General features: G+C 48.4%; 1 protein-coding gene across 1 annotated transcript in view; it reads left to right on the top strand.

Annotated features, from left to right (window-relative positions):
- Positions 1-15,125, top strand: part of LOC134351199 (alpha-tectorin-like) — an 85,956-nt gene extending 70,831 nt beyond the window's left edge. Inside the window, exons 5-14 of the mRNA XM_063057310.1 lie at positions 153-434; positions 1,012-1,149; positions 1,702-1,861; positions 4,230-4,639; positions 5,020-5,590; positions 8,389-8,588; positions 10,122-10,502; positions 11,232-11,506; positions 13,331-13,599; positions 15,097-15,125. Coding sequence (XP_062913380.1) covers positions 153-434; positions 1,012-1,149; positions 1,702-1,861; positions 4,230-4,639; positions 5,020-5,590; positions 8,389-8,588; positions 10,122-10,502; positions 11,232-11,506; positions 13,331-13,599; positions 15,097-15,125 — 2,715 coding nt within the window. The remainder of the gene's footprint in view (positions 1-152; positions 435-1,011; positions 1,150-1,701; positions 1,862-4,229; positions 4,640-5,019; positions 5,591-8,388; positions 8,589-10,121; positions 10,503-11,231; positions 11,507-13,330; positions 13,600-15,096) is intronic.
- Positions 15,126-16,892: the final 1,767 nt, after the last annotated feature.

The raw sequence follows: 16,892 nt of genomic DNA, 5'->3' as shown, positions 1-16,892 counted from the left end.
CAACAAACAATCCGGAGGACCTCAGCGGGTCGAGAAATGTCTGTGTTTGCGGGGAATTGAATGAACTGTCGGCCCTGGAACCGTTCTTACCCTCTGTGGTAAGGCGTGGGGTATGCTGCACCGATTAATGCTACTAATGCTAAACCCCACAGGTCAACAACAACGGTGTCATCTCCTTTGTCGTGCCCGTGAGCCAGTACACCTCTACCACATTCCCACTACCGGATGGGCGCGCCTTCATTGCCCCGTTCTGGGCAGATGTAGACAATACCCTGCGAGGTAACATCTACTATCGCGAGAGTACCGAGGAAGCGTTACTGCAACGGGCCACCGCGGACGTCCGCAAGTACTCACCCGGACTCGAATTTCAAGCCCGCTGGGTGTTTGTGGCTACTTGGGATAACGTTACTTACTATGGCTCCCAGTCCTCCAAGGTATTCATTCAGTACATTCGAATACCCAGTATGGGTTCTGAGATCCATTTCCAATAATCCGGTCTCGTGCCATTTGAGAACTCAATTATTCGTCAAGCAGTTTATTTCTTGATGTTCCTCGCCCCCTTAAACCTAAAACCAGCTGAGACCTTGTTTCTCGCTCCCTTTGAACACACGGAGACTCCGATTCCTGCTCCCGTGAAACCCACCCGACCCCGTTTCCTGCCCTCACTGATTTAACCTCGATGTTATACTACCGCATTAGATTAAAAAATTGTGAATTAAAACTGTTTCTGAGTGTAATACGTCTATGTAATATCGCAGGTATTCAGCAGGCCAGACAGCATCGATGGAAAAGATTTTCGGGAAGTTTCGTGCCGAGACCTTCATCAGGACATCAGTAAAGTTCGACCGGTTACTCTTATCCATAGATCGTACCTGGCCTGCTGAATTCCTCCAGCATTTTGTCTGTGTTGCTTAGATTTCCAGCATCTGCAGCTATTCTCTCCTATGTAATATCGAATCTTCGCCGCCCTTTCACACTTGGCGTCACAGTGAGACTATTTTTACATTGTAGGTGAACAGTTTCCAGGCGGTCCTGATTACCGATGGGTTACAATCATTTATCATCTTTAACTACGGGAATATTGAATGGACTACCGGAACAGCGAGTGGTGGCAACGCGTCGACTGGACTTGGCGGGACCCCAGCACAGGTATATGTGATCAGAATAGGAAAGCGGGACAGTAAGGCATTGAAGCAGAATTGGGCCATGAGGCTCATGGAGTAAGCTCCGCCATTCCATCGTCGCTGCTCTATTGTCCCTCAGAACTCATTCTCCTCTGTTCTGCCCTTTACCATTGACACTCTTACTACTCAAGAACCTATCAACCTCGCTTTAAATACTGTATACCCAATGACTTAGCCTCCACAGCCGCCCGTGCCAATGACTTCCACAGATTCACCGTCCAATAGCTAAAGAAATTCCTCCTCACATCTGTTCTGAAGAGACGACCTTCTATTTTGAGGCTGTGCCCGCTCTTGGTAGACTCCCGCACTATAAGAAACAAATTATCCCGTCCACTCCATCGCGTCAAACGGGTTCCCGTTGGGTTAAATGCGAGCAGGAAACGGGTTCTCGGTGAGTTTAAAGCGAGCGTGAAGTGGGGTTCCGGCAGGTTTCAAGATAAAGGAATCCGCGATAACGGATTGTCGGAGTTAATGTCTTCCCCCCGCCCCAACACCACCCCACCCCATCCCCAAACAGGCTGGCTTCAACAGCGGGGACTCCACGAGATTCTTCACGATTCCTGGGTCCCAGACGTCAGAGATCATCGATATCGAGACAACTAGCAACGTGGACGAACCTGGTCGGTGGGTCTTCAGGACGGATGCATTCGAAGCACTCGGGGGTTGTATATATAATGGTAAGGAATATTCAATTAAATTAGTGAATTAAACCAGTGCTTTTAATTAGAATAGCTCTCTTCCTGTCACACACACTTCCACTCTCTCCTATCTCTCTCTCTTCCCCTCCACCACCCCCCACCCCCAGCGCCCGATTTCTAGTTTGCGGAGAATATAATTTGCAATTAAGTCCCATTTCTTGCTCTTGTGGTCACAGATACACTCTGAACTGATTATATCAACTTAATTATGCTTCAATGGGCTTTTAATTTGATATTAATCTGATAGCGATTGAGCCTAAGGGGCGATCTTATCGTGATGTTAAACTCACGACGAGCATAGATCGTATGAACACTTACTAAACTGGAAAAAGCGCAGAAAAGATTTACACGGATGTTGTCAGCACCCGGGGAACTGAGATATAGGAACAGGTTTGACAACCTCGGACTTTATTTATTGGAGTGTAGGACACTGGAAAGTGATCGTATAGCGGAGTATAAAACCATGAGGTTATAGATATGGTGAATAAACAGTCTTTTCCCCAGAGCTGGGGAAACAAGAACAGAGAGCACAGATTTACCGTGAGAGGGGAGAAAAAATAACAGGAATTTGAGGGCATTTTTCACTTAGGGGGTGGTCCATATGTGGAACTAGCTGCCAGAGGAAGTTGCTGAGGCAGGTACATTGACAACAGTTCAAAAGACACTCGGACAGGTACACGGATAGGAAAGGTGTTGAGGAATGTGGGCCAAACGCTGGCATGTGGAGCTGGCTTGAATGAGGGTCTTGGTCTGCAAGAAAATTGAAATAAGCTTGAAGGAATGCAGAGAAAATTTACAAGGATATTGCCGGGACATGAGGATTGGAGTTACACAGACAGCTGAGCAGGTTAGGACTTTATTCGCTGGAGTGCGGGAGAATGGCGGGGTGAGGGGGTAGAGCTTGAATAGACGTGTATAAAGTTTGAGGGGTATAGATAGGGTGAGTGCGTGCAGAACTAGATGTTATCCGTTAAAGTAAAATACTTAAGATTAAGGGGAATCTAAAGGAGAACTTCTTCACTAAGAGGGAGGTGTGAGTGTGTAATAAGCTGCCAGTGGAAGTCGTAGGTGCGTGTTCAATTATAATATTTAAGAGAAGCTTAGATAGATTAGATCGCTGAAAATGGCATCACAGACAGATAGGATCGTTAAGAGGCAAATTTGCTTTCATAAATCAATGTATTGCTTACAGGAGATGGGATGTTATGGTGAAGTTGTATAAGACAACAATGAGGCCTAGTTTGGAGTATTGTGTGTAGTTTTGGCCACCTACCTACAGAAAAGGTGTTAATAAGGATGAAAGAGTACAGAGAACATTTACAAGTATATTACTGGGTCTGGTTGACATGAATTATAAGGAAAGATTGTACAAGGTTTGGACTTGAAACCTTGGAACGTATAAGATTGAGGGGAGATTTGATAGAGATATACAAAATTATTAGGGGTATAAATACGGTGAATGCAAGCCGTCTTTTTTCACTGAGGTTGTGGCACTGCAACTAGAGGTCGTGGGTTAAGGGATAAAGGTGAAAAGTTTAAGGGGAACATGGGAGGAAACTTCTTCACCCAGAAGGTAACGAGATACCAGCGCAAACGGTGCATGTCAATTTGAGAAGTCTGGATGTAGGGGTATGGAGGGCTCTGGTGTCGGTCCAGGTTGATGCGAGTGGACAGTTTAAATGGTTCGACATGGTTAAGATAAGTCGATGGGCCTGTTTCTGTGCTGTGTTTTTCTATGGTTCTATAACTCGAGGAACATGAATGAAGGGAAGGTGTAGAATTGGACCCAAAATCAATCAGTGGTAGGAATCAAAAGGCTGCAGGCTGGAGGGTAAAGTACGGAACGCAAGGCAACAGCAGTAGAAGCGTTTCGCTGTTCTGATGTTCAATATTGCCCTCAATCCTGAAAGGGAGGAGATTGTAAAGCACCCCTCCTGCAAAAAATTAGAATCAAAATCAGTTTTTTTTAAATCACTGACATACGTTGTGAAAAATCTTGTTCTGTTGCAGCCGTACAGTGCAGTACTTAAACGTACTATACGTTACAATAAACAACTAAATTAGAGAATGAATAAATAAATATGGACTAAATACATACTGTACATAAATAAATAAATCAAACAGATAGATAGATGGATAAATAGTTGGATAGATAAAGAGACCGACAGAGAAGTTGGATAGTGCAAAAGAGAAATATCTCGGCAGTGTTTATGGGTTCACGAAGCATTCAGAAATCAAAGCAACAAATTTCGTGTCATATGTCAATGACAATAAACCGGATTCTGATTCCTGTTAACCTGAGGGGTTGCTCCGGAGTAAGTGTGTAACGCATTAAATATTTCCACAGGAAAGTACATTCGGGAAAATCAGACAGTGTGGGTCAATGGAAGCTGCCAAACCAAATGTAAATGTTCCTCGGAGGGGTCGCTAACGTGTGTTTCTGAATCGTGCGGCGCGGTCGAAATCTGCGTCCCTGCTCCACCATTCCACGCCTGTCGCCCAGTCTCGATGAAGACCTGCAACGTTTACGGAGACCCCCACTACTACACCTTCGACCAGAGGGTCATCCACTTCCAGGGGACGTGCACCTATGTCCTGTCCGAGCTGTGTGATGATCTGTCCAACCTGACCTACTACAGGGTGGAGGGAGAGAACGAGAACCGCGGGAGCGAGGCCGTATCGTGGGTGAGACTCGTCCGTCTCCTGGTCTACGGAACTGAAGTTATCCTGCTCAAGGGGACTGCCGACTACGTCCTGGTAAATCGGCGGGAGAATAATTGTTTTATTCAATTAACTTTGGCTTGAAATAGGTGGAATTCGTCCTGATGCCGGACGCTCACTCGGCGGAGAGTGATTGTGATTAGATTGGGATTGAATGTTTGCGGTTTGAAATGGGACAGTGGGATTAGGTTCAGGGCTGACTGATAAGGCTATGGGGAGAGCGTGGGCAATGGGCATGGTTTAGGGACTGACAGTGCTGTGGGAGAGAAGGAGGCAGTGCGATGAGTTGAGGGACTGGTGCGGGGCTGTGGGATTTGTCTTGGGACTGATTCGGGGCTGTTGGATTTGTCTTGGGACTGATGCGGGGCTGTGCGATTTGTCTTGGGACTGATACAGCCCTGACGATTTTCTTGCAGGTGAACGGGACCCGCAGTTCCGTCCCGGTCTTCCTCGAGGACGGCCGACTCCAAGTCCAGACGGACGGATTCACTATGAGGGCGACAGCGGACTTCGGACTGACCGTGACCTACGATGGATTCCACCGCGCATCGATCACCCTGCCCGGATCCTATCACGGAGCCGTCTGTGGGATGTGCGGGAACATGAACGGGGACCCCTCCGACGACATGCGCACCCGCAGCGGGAACCTTACGACCTCGCTGGGGATATTCGGGGCCAGTTGGAGGGCGGACGGCGGTAGCGGAGGGGACGTATGCCGGGACTCCTGCACCGGTAGGTGCGGAGTCTGCCCCGAGGCGGAGCGCTACTCCTTGCCGTCCTCCTGCGGCCTCCTCGGAGCCCAGGCCGGGCCCTTCCGACTCTGCCATGCCGCTATCAACCCTCGGGATTTCGAGCAGAGCTGCGTCTATGACCTATGCGCCACCGGCGGCCTGGAGGCCTCCCTCTGCCAGGCTCTCTCCAGCTATGCAGAGGCTTGCCGCTCAGTCGGGATGAGGCCAGAGCCCTGGAGGACCGAGACATTCTGCGGTAGGTTCCGCCTGTCGGAAATACCACGGTCTCAAGCGCGAAGCCCTCTAGTTCTTGACTCTCCAGCCCTGGGGGTCGGGAACTTTATGCGTATACCCCATCTATGCTCGGTTTATAAGAGTTTCCTGAGTTTCTACGATCCAATGAATGAAGTCCCAACCTGCCCAACCTCTCCCATATCTCAGGTCTTCGAGTCCCGGCAACATCCTCGTAAATCTCATCTGATTCCTTTCCATATTAATGACATCTGTCCTACAATAGGGTGAGTACAACATTTCTAACATGGCCGCAACAACATCTTACATTCAACTCCTCTACTCAGAGCCCTGGCTGATGAAAGCAGCGTGCTAACCGGCTTCTTCGCTGCCCTGTCTACCTGTGTCATCATTTTTAGGGACCAATGTACCTGTACTTCTTGGTCCCTGCGTTCTACACCGCTCTCCAGGACCTTAACGTTTACTGTGAAAACCCTTCCCGCTCCTTTGTCTCCCCAAAAAGCAAAACCTCACACTTACCCGAATTAAACTTTACTTGCTCTTTCTCAGCCCACTTACGCAGTCAATCTTGTAAATCCTGATGACCACCTTTGCTGTCAACGAAACTGCCTGTTGTGGTGTCATCCGCAAATTCATGTATCGTGCCTTCTACAAATTAATAATGTCGATCACAATGACAAACACTGAAGTAGATAGTCACAACATCGAGCGCTGAACACCATCAGTCCTGGGCTTCCAGTCCAAGAAACAACCAGCACCCTCTGCTTCCTACCACTGAGCAATCGGGATCTAATTAGCCAGCTCTCCCTGGATCCCTCAAGATCTCGTGTTACCAGGATAAGACTGGGGTCACAACGAACTAATCTCTGGAATGGGTGGAATGTCTCGCGAGGGATTGTTAGAAACATGGGCAACCAACAGCACAATACAGGCCCTTCGGCCCACAATGCTGTGCCGAACATGTACTTTAGAAAAAACCTCGGGTTACCCATAGCACTCTATTTTTCTAACGTTCATGTACCTATCCAGGAGTCTCTTAAAAGACCCTATCGCATCCACATCACCACCGTCGCCGGCAGCTTATTCCACGCACTCATCACTCTCTGCGTTTAAAAAAAAAACAACTTACTCCCGACAACTCCTCTGTACCTACTTCCAAGCACTTTAAAACTGTGCCCTCTTGTGTTAGCTATTTCAGCCCTGGGATTAAGCCTCTGACTATCCTCATGATCATTGCCTCTCATCATCTTATCCTCTATCAGGTCATCACTCATCCTCCATCGCTCCAAGGAGAAAAGGCCCAAGTTCTCTCAACCTATTCTCATAAGGCATGTTTTCCAATCCAGGCAACATCCTTGTAAATCTCCTCTGCACCCTTACTATAGTTTCCACATCCTTCCTGTAGTGAGATGACCAGAACCGAGCATAGTACTCCAAGCGGGGTCTGACCAAGGTCCTATATAGCTGTAACATTACCTCTCGGCACTTGAACTCAATCCCATGGTTGATGAATGCCAATACAGCGTATGCCTTCTTAACCACACAGTCAACCTGCGCAGCAGCTTTGAGTGTCCTATGGACTTGGACCCCAAGATCCCTCTGATCCTCCACACTTCCAAGAGTCTTACCATTCATACTATATTTTGCCATCATATTTGACCCACCAAAATGAACCACCTCACACTTATCTGGGTTGAACTCCACCTGCCACTTCTCAGCCCAGTTTTGTTTCCAATGAATGTCGTGATGTAACCTTTGACAGCCCTCCACACTATCCGCAACACCCCCAACCTTTGTGTCATCAGCAAATTTACTAATCCATCCCTCCACTTCCTCATCCAGGTCATTTATAAAAATCACAAAGAATAGGGGTCCCCGAACAGATCCCTGAGACACACCACTGATCACCAACCTCCATGCAGAATTTGACCAGTCTATAACCACTCTTTGCCTTCTGTGTGCAAGCCAGTTCTGGATCAACAAAGCAAGGTCCGCTTGGATCCCATGGCTCCTTACTTTCTCAATAAGCCTTGCATGGGGTATCTTATCAAATGCCTTGGAAAAACCAGATATGGCATAGGGGTACCATATTTGGTAATATGGTTTTCAGAAAGGCATTAGATAAGTCACAAGGGGACCTTGCTTTGTTGATCCAGAACCCCTCGTGACTTTATAAACTTCTGTCAGGTCACGCCTCAGCCCCCGAATGTCCCACCTGAGAAGGCAACATCCGTCATCAAAGATCCCCACCATCCGGGCGACGCCATCTTCTCTCAATTACCATCGGGCAGGAGATACAGACGCCTGAAGTCCCACATCACCAGGTTCATGAACAGCTACTTCCCTTCAACAATTCGGTTCCTGAACCAACCGGCACAACCCCTAATCACCGCCTCAGTATATCAACTTTGCACTACAATGGACTTTTGTTGTTCTAATTGTGTTCTTCCTTGTAGAATATATGTTTTTTCTTGTGAATATGGTTTATCTGATGCTGACAGGTGCCTGTGATGTTACTGCAAGTAAGTTTTTCATAGCGCATGGTTACCTCGCTGCCTTGGAAAAACAGCCAATAAGTCAAAGACCCCGCCTCACGCGGTGTACTTTCTATGGATGATGGTAATAAATCGGGGGGAGGGGTATCGGGAACACGCTGAATTTCTTTAGTTTCCGGGGGAAGCAGGGGTACGGCAAGCTTTCCTGGCTTCACCGAGGCAGCAAAATGTACAGAGTCTTGTAGAGAAGGTTTGAGAGCATTGCGCAGAGCGTTGGCGAGGATTATTCTGTCGTTCTCTCTTCCAGGCATCCGGTGTCCAGCCAACAGTCACTATGAGGCGTGTGGGAATGAGTGCGGCCGGGATTGTGTCTTCAGTTCCCTCGCTTTACACTGCAACGAGTCGTGCTCGGAAGGGTGCTTCTGTGATCACGGCTACATCCGCGACGGGAGCGAATGCGTCCTCCCGGATCGCTGCGGCTGTTTACATCACGGTGTCTACATGAAGGCAAGAGCTCAGTCTCGTCGCGGTCTTACCCACAACTGGGCCCGTGATCCACTGTGGCCCAATGCTGCGAGCTTTTCCGCACACATTTACATACTCATTCGTGCTCTCTCGCTTACAGTGGCTCAGCGTCTCGCTGTCTACCTCTCTCGCTCGCTCTGGCTTTACGTCTCTATCTCTATCTCTATATCTCGCGCTCTCGCTGTCTCGCTCCGTGTGGCTCGCGCGCTCTCCCCCTCCCGCTCACTCCGTGTGGTGCGCGCGCTCTCCCCCTCCATCTCCTCCGTGTGGTGCGCGCACTCTCCCTCTGTCGCTCGCTCTCCCCCCTCCCGTTCTCGCTCCCCCCTAGCTCTCTCCCTCCTTCGCTCTGCGTCGCGCGCTCTCTCTCTGGCCCTGTGTCGCCTCTCTGGCGCTCTCTCTCTCGCTCTGGCTCTGCGTCACGCTCTCTCGCACTTTCTGGCTCTCTCGCTCTGGCAATGCATCCGCTATCTGGCACTTTCGGGCTTCCTCTCGCTCTGGCTGTGCGTCACACACTCTGTCTCTCCCGTTCTCTGGCTTTTTCTGGCTATCTCACTCTGGCTCCGTGTCACGCTCTCTGTCGCTCTGTCTCTCTCTCGCTCTGGCTCTACGTCATGCTCTCTCGCACTTTCTGGCTCTCTCGCTCTGGCTCTGTGTAGAGCTCTCTGTCTCTCTCGCTCTCTGGTTCTTTCTGGCTCTCTCACTCTCGGCTCTCTCTGGCTCTCTGGCTGTCGGCTCTTTCTGGCGCTCTCGCTCTCGGCTCTTTGTGGCGCTCTCGCTCTCGGCTTTTTTTGGCTCTCTATCGCTCTGGCACTGTGTCGTCTCGTTGGCTCTCTCTGGCCCTCTCTCGCTCTCTCAATTGCTCTGGCTCTCTGAATCTGTCTCTGTCCCGATCTGTCTGTCTCTCTCATGTACTGTATCTAAAGTACACACACATTACCTATTTCACCAGCACATACACGTATACAAACCCGAGAAAATCTGCAGATGCTGGAAATCCAAAACAACACACAAAATGCTGGAGGAACTCAGCAGACCAAGCAACATCTATGGAAAAGTGTAAACAGTCGACGAGGTCTGGGCCAGAAACGTCAACTCTTTTACTCTTTTGCCTGGCCTCTGGAGTTTCTCCAGCATTTTGTGTGAGTTGTTACACGTATGCAGTTTCCTCACTCCCAAACTGTGTTTCGCACACATGGTCTCTAACATGCATAAACACGTGCATTATCTCCATGCGTCTCTCTCAGTCTCTCTCTCACGCACAAGCGCGCACACACACAGACACAGACACACACACACACACACACACACACACCCACACACACACACGCACACACAGACACATAAACACACTGTCTCTAATGCACACACATATTCTAATTTGCACATAAATACTCTGCCACGCAGAGCAGGAGGTTGGAATCGAACCTGTATTCCGGAGATTCGAGCCAGTGTCTTTACACACTGTTACAGTGGCTGTCCCTCAGCCAGGAACTAATGTCTCTCTGTTATTTGCAGTTGGGAGAGCGAAGGGTGTCTCCAGAGTGTGAGGAGGTGTGCCAGTGCTCGCAGGGAAGAAGGGTCCAGTGCGTCCCCTTGGGCTGCGGGGCCGGGGAGGTGTGCACCATTCGCGGGGGCAGGAGGGGCTGCTTTACCGCCCAGGCCCTCTGCACCGTCACAGGTGGAGGTGCCCACCTCCTCACCTTCGACGGTCGACCGACCCGCCTCCGGGGTTACTGCACACACACGCTGGCCGAGGTCTGGTGCAATTCCTCCGCCCCCTGGTTTCGAGTGACGGCGGAGAAGTGGCAGGAGGGCGAGATGGCAGAGGGGGTCACCCGTGTCAAGGTCCAGCTGGTGGGCGCCGACTTCGTACTTGAAAGGGGAAGGCCGCCGACGGTGAGTGGCGAGGGATGAACCACGAAGAGCCAAGCAACGCGGCGAGTAGCGTAGTCAGTTCAGTGAGCAGCGTACAGTAGGAGGTGGAGAGGAGGGGAGTCAGTAGCATAGACCGGAATAGTGACTGTCATGGAGTGTAGTAGTAATTGCATAGAGTATTGTGCAGCGGAATGCAGCCCGCAAGTGTTGCAAACTTCTGGTGTCAACATAGGATGCCCACAACTTACCAACCCTTTGGTTACTGTGGGAGGAACCAGAGCACCATGAGGAAACCCATGCGGTCATGGGGAAAAGTGAAAACTCCTCACAGACAGCGGCGTGAACTGGACCACGATCAGTGAGGCTGGTACTGTAAAATGCTGCGCTGACCTTTATACTGCCGTGCTTGTGAATGTTGTGTCTCCGACGCTCAGTGCCTGTGATGCTGCGGCAAGCAAGTTTTTCTTTGCACCTGTGCACACATAGGCTTGAGCATCAGACAATAAACTCAAAATTGATGGGACGGTGTGGAAGGAGCCTCACTCTGCATCTGATGCCAGGAGTATGCGATGGGACAGTGTGGAGGGAGCTTTACTCTGTGCCTGACCCCGGTAGTGTGTGATGGGACATTGTCGAGGGATCTTTACTCTGTGTCTGACCTCGAGCGTGAGTGATGGGACGGTGTGGAGGAAGACAGAATGCTATCAAGTGGACAACCAAACTAACTTCTCACTTTGCTTTTCCTCTTAGATGAACGGGGCACTCATCTCTCTCCCCTTCACCAGCCCCTCCCTCGCCCGCGTATCCAGTGTGGGTGGTGATGTCATAGCAGTCACAGCGTCCCAGCTGGAAGTGCGTTTCGACGGGGAGGGGACCATCTTTGTGAAGGTGGGGCCGTCCTACGCCGGCCTCCTGCGTGGGATGTGTGGCAACTGGAATGACGATCCTTCTGATGATGATCTGGAGCCTTCCAGAAATGGCAGCGAGCCCGGCTACGCCTGGGGAATCACCAACAGCTCTCAGAGGTGGGAACGGCTTGCAGAACACTTGTTTATACAGTCCCATTCGCTGAGGGAAAGCATCTTAGAACATGGAGCAGAACAGCCAGGATAGGCCATTCGGCCCACAGTGTTGAGTCAACCTACTAACCCACTCCACGATCAATCCCTCTGAACTTTTCCTGTCCAAGTACTTGTCCAAATATCTTCTGAAGATCTTTGTTGTACCTGGTTCTGACACTTCCTCCATTCGTCGTCTGTAGAAACCTGTACGTTTAAATCTTCCCCTTCCCGTCTTGCCCCCTGGTTTTAGATTCCCCGACCCCAGGGGAATACTGTGACCATCCACCTTATCTTTCCCCCTCATGGTTTATAAACCTCTATCAGGTCACCCCTCAGCACCCTTCACTCCAGGAAAACAGTCCCAGCCTGTCCAGCCTTCCGTCACTGGTAACATCCCTGTGAGTCGTTCCTGCACCCTCCCCAGTCTAATGGCATTCTTCCCATAGCTGGGTGGCAAGAACTGCATACTGTACAGTACTCCGTGCTGTCCCACCAACATCTTGTATAGGTTGTAGATTGATGTCCCATCTCCTGTACTCAGTGCCTGGAGTGATGAAGGAAGAGTGCCAAACACTCTCTTCCCCGCCCTATTGTCTTCTCTGGAGTGGCAGAGGCCTGATAGTAGTCTATAAGATGATGAGAGGCATAGAAGGAGTAGACTGGTGGTTTCTTTCTCCTCAGGGTTGAAATATCTAATACTAGAGGGCATACATTTAAGGTGAGCAGGGGGAAGTTCAAAGCAATTGTGTGGGTCAATGAGAGTGGTGGGGGCCTGGAATGCGTTGCTGGGGGGAGGGGGTTGGTGAAGGCTGATACGATAGGTGCATTTACAAGGCTCTTAGAGAGAGACACACATGAATATACAGGGATATGGACATTGTGTAAGAGGGGCTGAGTGCAGTTTAATTTACCCCGCACACCTCCTTTCAACTTTCCCCCTCTCACCTTAAATGCATATCCTCTGATATTAGATATTTCTAGATTGTAGGAAACCATTCTACTTGTCTACTCTTTCTACCTCTCTCGTAATCTCATAAACTTCCATCCGCTCTCCCCCAGCCTCGGCCCCTACAGAGAAAACAACCGAGGTTAGTCCAAATACTCCTTATAGTTCATACCCTCTGATACAAATAGCATCCTGGGCAACCTCTTCTGCATCCTCTTCGAATCCTCAACATCCTTCCTGTACTATGGTGACCAGAACTGAATGCGATACTCTAGACCAGAGTTTTATACCTACATTCACTGACTAATAAAGACAAGCCTGTTGTCTACATTCTTTACCACCCCCGCAATCTGTGTAACTGCTTAACTGCTTCCTGGAGGAGGCGGTTCTGTCCCACAACCTAGAGATCCGGGCTCAGAGGATTAACCAATCACTGTAAATTTCCAGCTGGAGTCTGGGCGAGGGGAGACTCTTGGAGGTGGAGGGGAAGGGTTTGGTGGCAACAGCGGATGAGAATGTGAAGGTGAAGGAAATGGGATTAGCATCACTGAGTATCAGATGCATCAAGTTGTACAGCACAGAAACAGGTCCTTTGACCCACCACTGGAGGGGATCTCTCTCTCTCTCTCTCTCTCTCTCTCTGTCTGTCTCTGTCTCTGTCTGTCTGTCTGTCTCTCTCTCTCTCTCTCTCTATCTCTCTGTCTCCTTCTGTCAATCGCTCACACACACATGGGGTACCCCTCCTGCACACACACAATCTCACGGGGGAACGGGTCACACGCAGACAAAATGGCCTCCTACCATAACTGGCCTGCCATGCACTGAATTCTGTTCTCCTGTAGATGTGAAGATAACTCCAACATGACCGAACTTCGGTGCCCCCAGTCTCCCTCTTTTGAGTCCCTGTGCTCCATCATCCTCGACATCGCCGGACCCTTCACTGCCTGTCACCGTCATCTGGACCCTGAGAACTTTTACAAGTCCTGTGTGTACGACCTGTGCCTCCATGGCACGAATGGTACACGGCTTTGCAGAGCCATCACCACTTACGAGAAAGGATGCATCCTCGAGGGGGTGCATATTCCCGCCTGGCGCAATCCCAGAATTTGCCGTAAGAACTACAAATATATTTTTGTTCATTCCTATATTCTAGAAAGTCTCCCGCCACATGAAAGAAGTGTGTGGTATCAGGGGGCATAACTTCAGGTGCAAGGGGTCTTGGGAGGAATTCTTCTCAATTTTATTTTGGTCAGGGTGACCTTAGTTCCAGAGCAAGTTAGTGGGAAACTGAAAGATTAGGAAGACTTTATAAAGAAAGAAAGAACCATAAAGAGATCAATAAAGAAACAGAAGAATGATTATCTAAGTAAAGTAACGCAAAATATAAAAAAAGGACAGTACAAGTTTTGGTAATTGTATAAAACGGAAAAGGTTGCTTACGTGGACGTAGGAACTTGTAAGATGAGAAGGGGTAATTTATAATAGTTTATGTGGATATCGCTGAGGCCTTGAGTGACCATTTTCTGTTAGTTTTCACAAAGACACGTCGAACATGACAAAGGGAGATTTTAGGGCTGCAATGGGAAGTGAGGACCTCGATACAGTCATTGACACTAAAGAGTGTAGTGATCAACAAACTGGTAGACATGTCCGCTGGTCCTGGTGGGATACATTTAAGGACACTGAAAGAATTGGCAGTAGTTGTAATAGATATATTTGTGATAATTTACCAAAATTCCCTGGACTTTGGGCAGGTCCTTCTTACCAAAGTATGTATATACCACCATGAGATTCAATTTCTTGCAAGCATTTATATAAAAAGAAATACAATGGAATTTATGAAAAGTTGGACATAAATAAAGACTGGCAAAGAACCAATGTGCAAGAGATGACAAAGTGTGCAAATACAAAAAAATTCAAATGACAATACAAAGGATTCTAGTTCATTGGGGAACATCAGGACCAGTACGTTTTAGATCAATTAAGCATCTGTCTTTATTAGCTGAAGTTTCATAGAAATAATTAAAATGGTATAAAAAGACAAACTACCATTTAACTGAGTAATATATTATGTATTTAAATGAAATATGGAGTCAATTAGAACACTCCCAATACTGCTACAGCGCTATAAAATTGTGTACTAGTTCCTAATAGTTATCGATGGAGGAATTCATCCAGGTATGCGTGCTTTTGATTGATTAGTAAATGAACAAAATCAGTGTACTTTTCTGATCCTGGGCATTGGTGTTTCTGTACCAGCTGTGACGCAGCCAGTCAGGATACTCTCCACTGTGTATCTATGGAAGTTTGCGAAACTTTTAAGTAACAAGCTGAATCTACGTAAACTTCTAAGACAATAGAGATATTGTCGTGCCTTCTTTTTGATGGCATTTATGTGGTGGTTCCAGGACAGATATCTGAAATGATAATGCCAAACAACTTAGAGTTACTGACCCTTTCCACCTCTGATCCCCTAATGAGGACTGCCTCATGGGCCTCCGACTTCCTCCTCATGTTGTCAACAATCAGCACTTTGGTTTTGCTGACATTGAGTGAGAGATTGTTGTCGTGGCACCATTCAGTCAGATTTTCTCATGTTCTCATGTAGGTCAGAGGATGGTGAAGAGTTTACTCTGAACAGTGAATGAAGGGGTGCTGGGAAGCACTGGTGCTCAGGCAGGGTTTCCCAGATCCCAAACACCGTCTGGTGAGGGAGGGATTATAAAAACAGATTCCTCCAAACCGGCCTATGCTCACCCTAAACCTTTAGCCATCTCTGCTCTGGAAAGAAGGTTACTAAATCTGATCTGCCTTTGGTGACCTATTATGCCTCGATTAAGTCCCCCCTTCAGCCTTCAGGAAGGACAGACCCAGCCTCTGTTGGCTGAGCAAGCTCCGCTCATTCAGTTTCTCATCGAGTTAGAGGAAACAGGCCCCTCAGCCCCACCAATCCATGCCAACCACGGTGTCCAGTCCAAGCTAGTTTCATTTTCCTGCATTTGGTCTATATCCCTTCAAACCTTTCCTATCCGTTTACCTTTCCAAACGTCTTTTTAAAATTGTTATTATACCTGCCCTAATCACTTTCACTTGCAGCTCACTGCACATCTAAGCTGCCCTTTCAGTAAAATGGTCCTATTAAATCTTTCCCATTCCACCCTGAACCTCTGCCTTCTAGTTCTTGATTTTCCCGAATGAGGGGAAAAGACGATGCCCTCACCCTGCCTATTCCCCTCATGGTATTATCCACCCCATTTTAGCCACTCTTCATTCCCCTACACACCTAGGAATCAACAGCTCTGTACAGGCCCTTTGGCCCATGATGCGTGCTGGCCTTTTAACCTAGCCGAAGATCAATCTAACACTTCCCTCCTATATAGCCCTCCATTTCCTATAATTCATCTGCCTATCTGAGAGTCTCTTCAATATCTCCTGAGTATTTTCATCTACTACCGCTATGCTGGCAGTGTGTTCCACACACACACTACTCTCTGCAAAAAAACTTACGTTTGAATTGCCTCTGACATCTTCCCCACACCCCCACCTCCAGACACCTTAAAATTATGCCCCCTTGTATTGGAAAAAATGTCTCTGGCTCTCTACTCTATTGATCCCTCTTATCTTGTACACCTCCATAAAGTAGCCTCTCATCTTCCTTCACTTCAAAAAGAAAAGCCCTAGCTCGCTCAATCTATCCTCATAAGACAATGTTGTGCCGACTTTTTAACCTACTGCACAGTCTGTATAACCATCCCCTCCCACGTAGTCCTTCATTTTTCTTTTCATTCATATCCCTACCTAAGAGGCCCTTAAATGTCCTTAATGTATCTGCCTCTACTACACTCCAGCAGTGTGTTTCATGCATTTACCTCTCTCGGTGTAAAAGCCCACTCTTCGGTCATCTCCCCTAAATATTCCTCACTTGCCTTAAAAGGAATGCCCCCTGGTATTAGCCAGTGTCACTCTGGAAAATGTCCCTGGCTGTCTATTCATCTGTGCCCCCATAACCTTAGCCACCCCTATTTCGTCTCCTCACATCCTTCTTCATTCCAAAGAGAAAAGCCTAGTTTGCTTTACCTTTCCTCCTAAGACATGTTCTCTAATCATAGCAGTGTCCTGGTAAAACTCGTCTTCCCCCTCTCGAAAACTTCCGCATCCTTCCTAAAATGAGATGGTCAGAACTGAACACAATTCTCCAAGTGTGGTCTAACCTTTAATACCTGTGATGCTGCTGTCAGGGTAATATACCCCGCTGTCCCTCTGACTCTGTGCAACAGTGTTTAAAGTTCTACGTAACCTTGTGTATCACCCCACGACCCACGGGGGGCGAGCGGGGAGGGGTAGACTATTTAGCCAGGTTTGTGTCAATGTTCAATGTCTGTGTGTGTAGATCCACTAAGATTT

The sequence above is a fragment of the Mobula hypostoma genome, chromosome 8 (genome assembly GCF_963921235.1).
Source record: "Mobula hypostoma chromosome 8, sMobHyp1.1, whole genome shotgun sequence".
In the NCBI taxonomy this organism is placed as follows: Eukaryota; Metazoa; Chordata; class Chondrichthyes; order Myliobatiformes; family Myliobatidae; genus Mobula; species Mobula hypostoma.
Note: the sequence above shows the minus strand (reverse complement) of the source record. Positions and strands in the feature narration are given on the sequence as shown.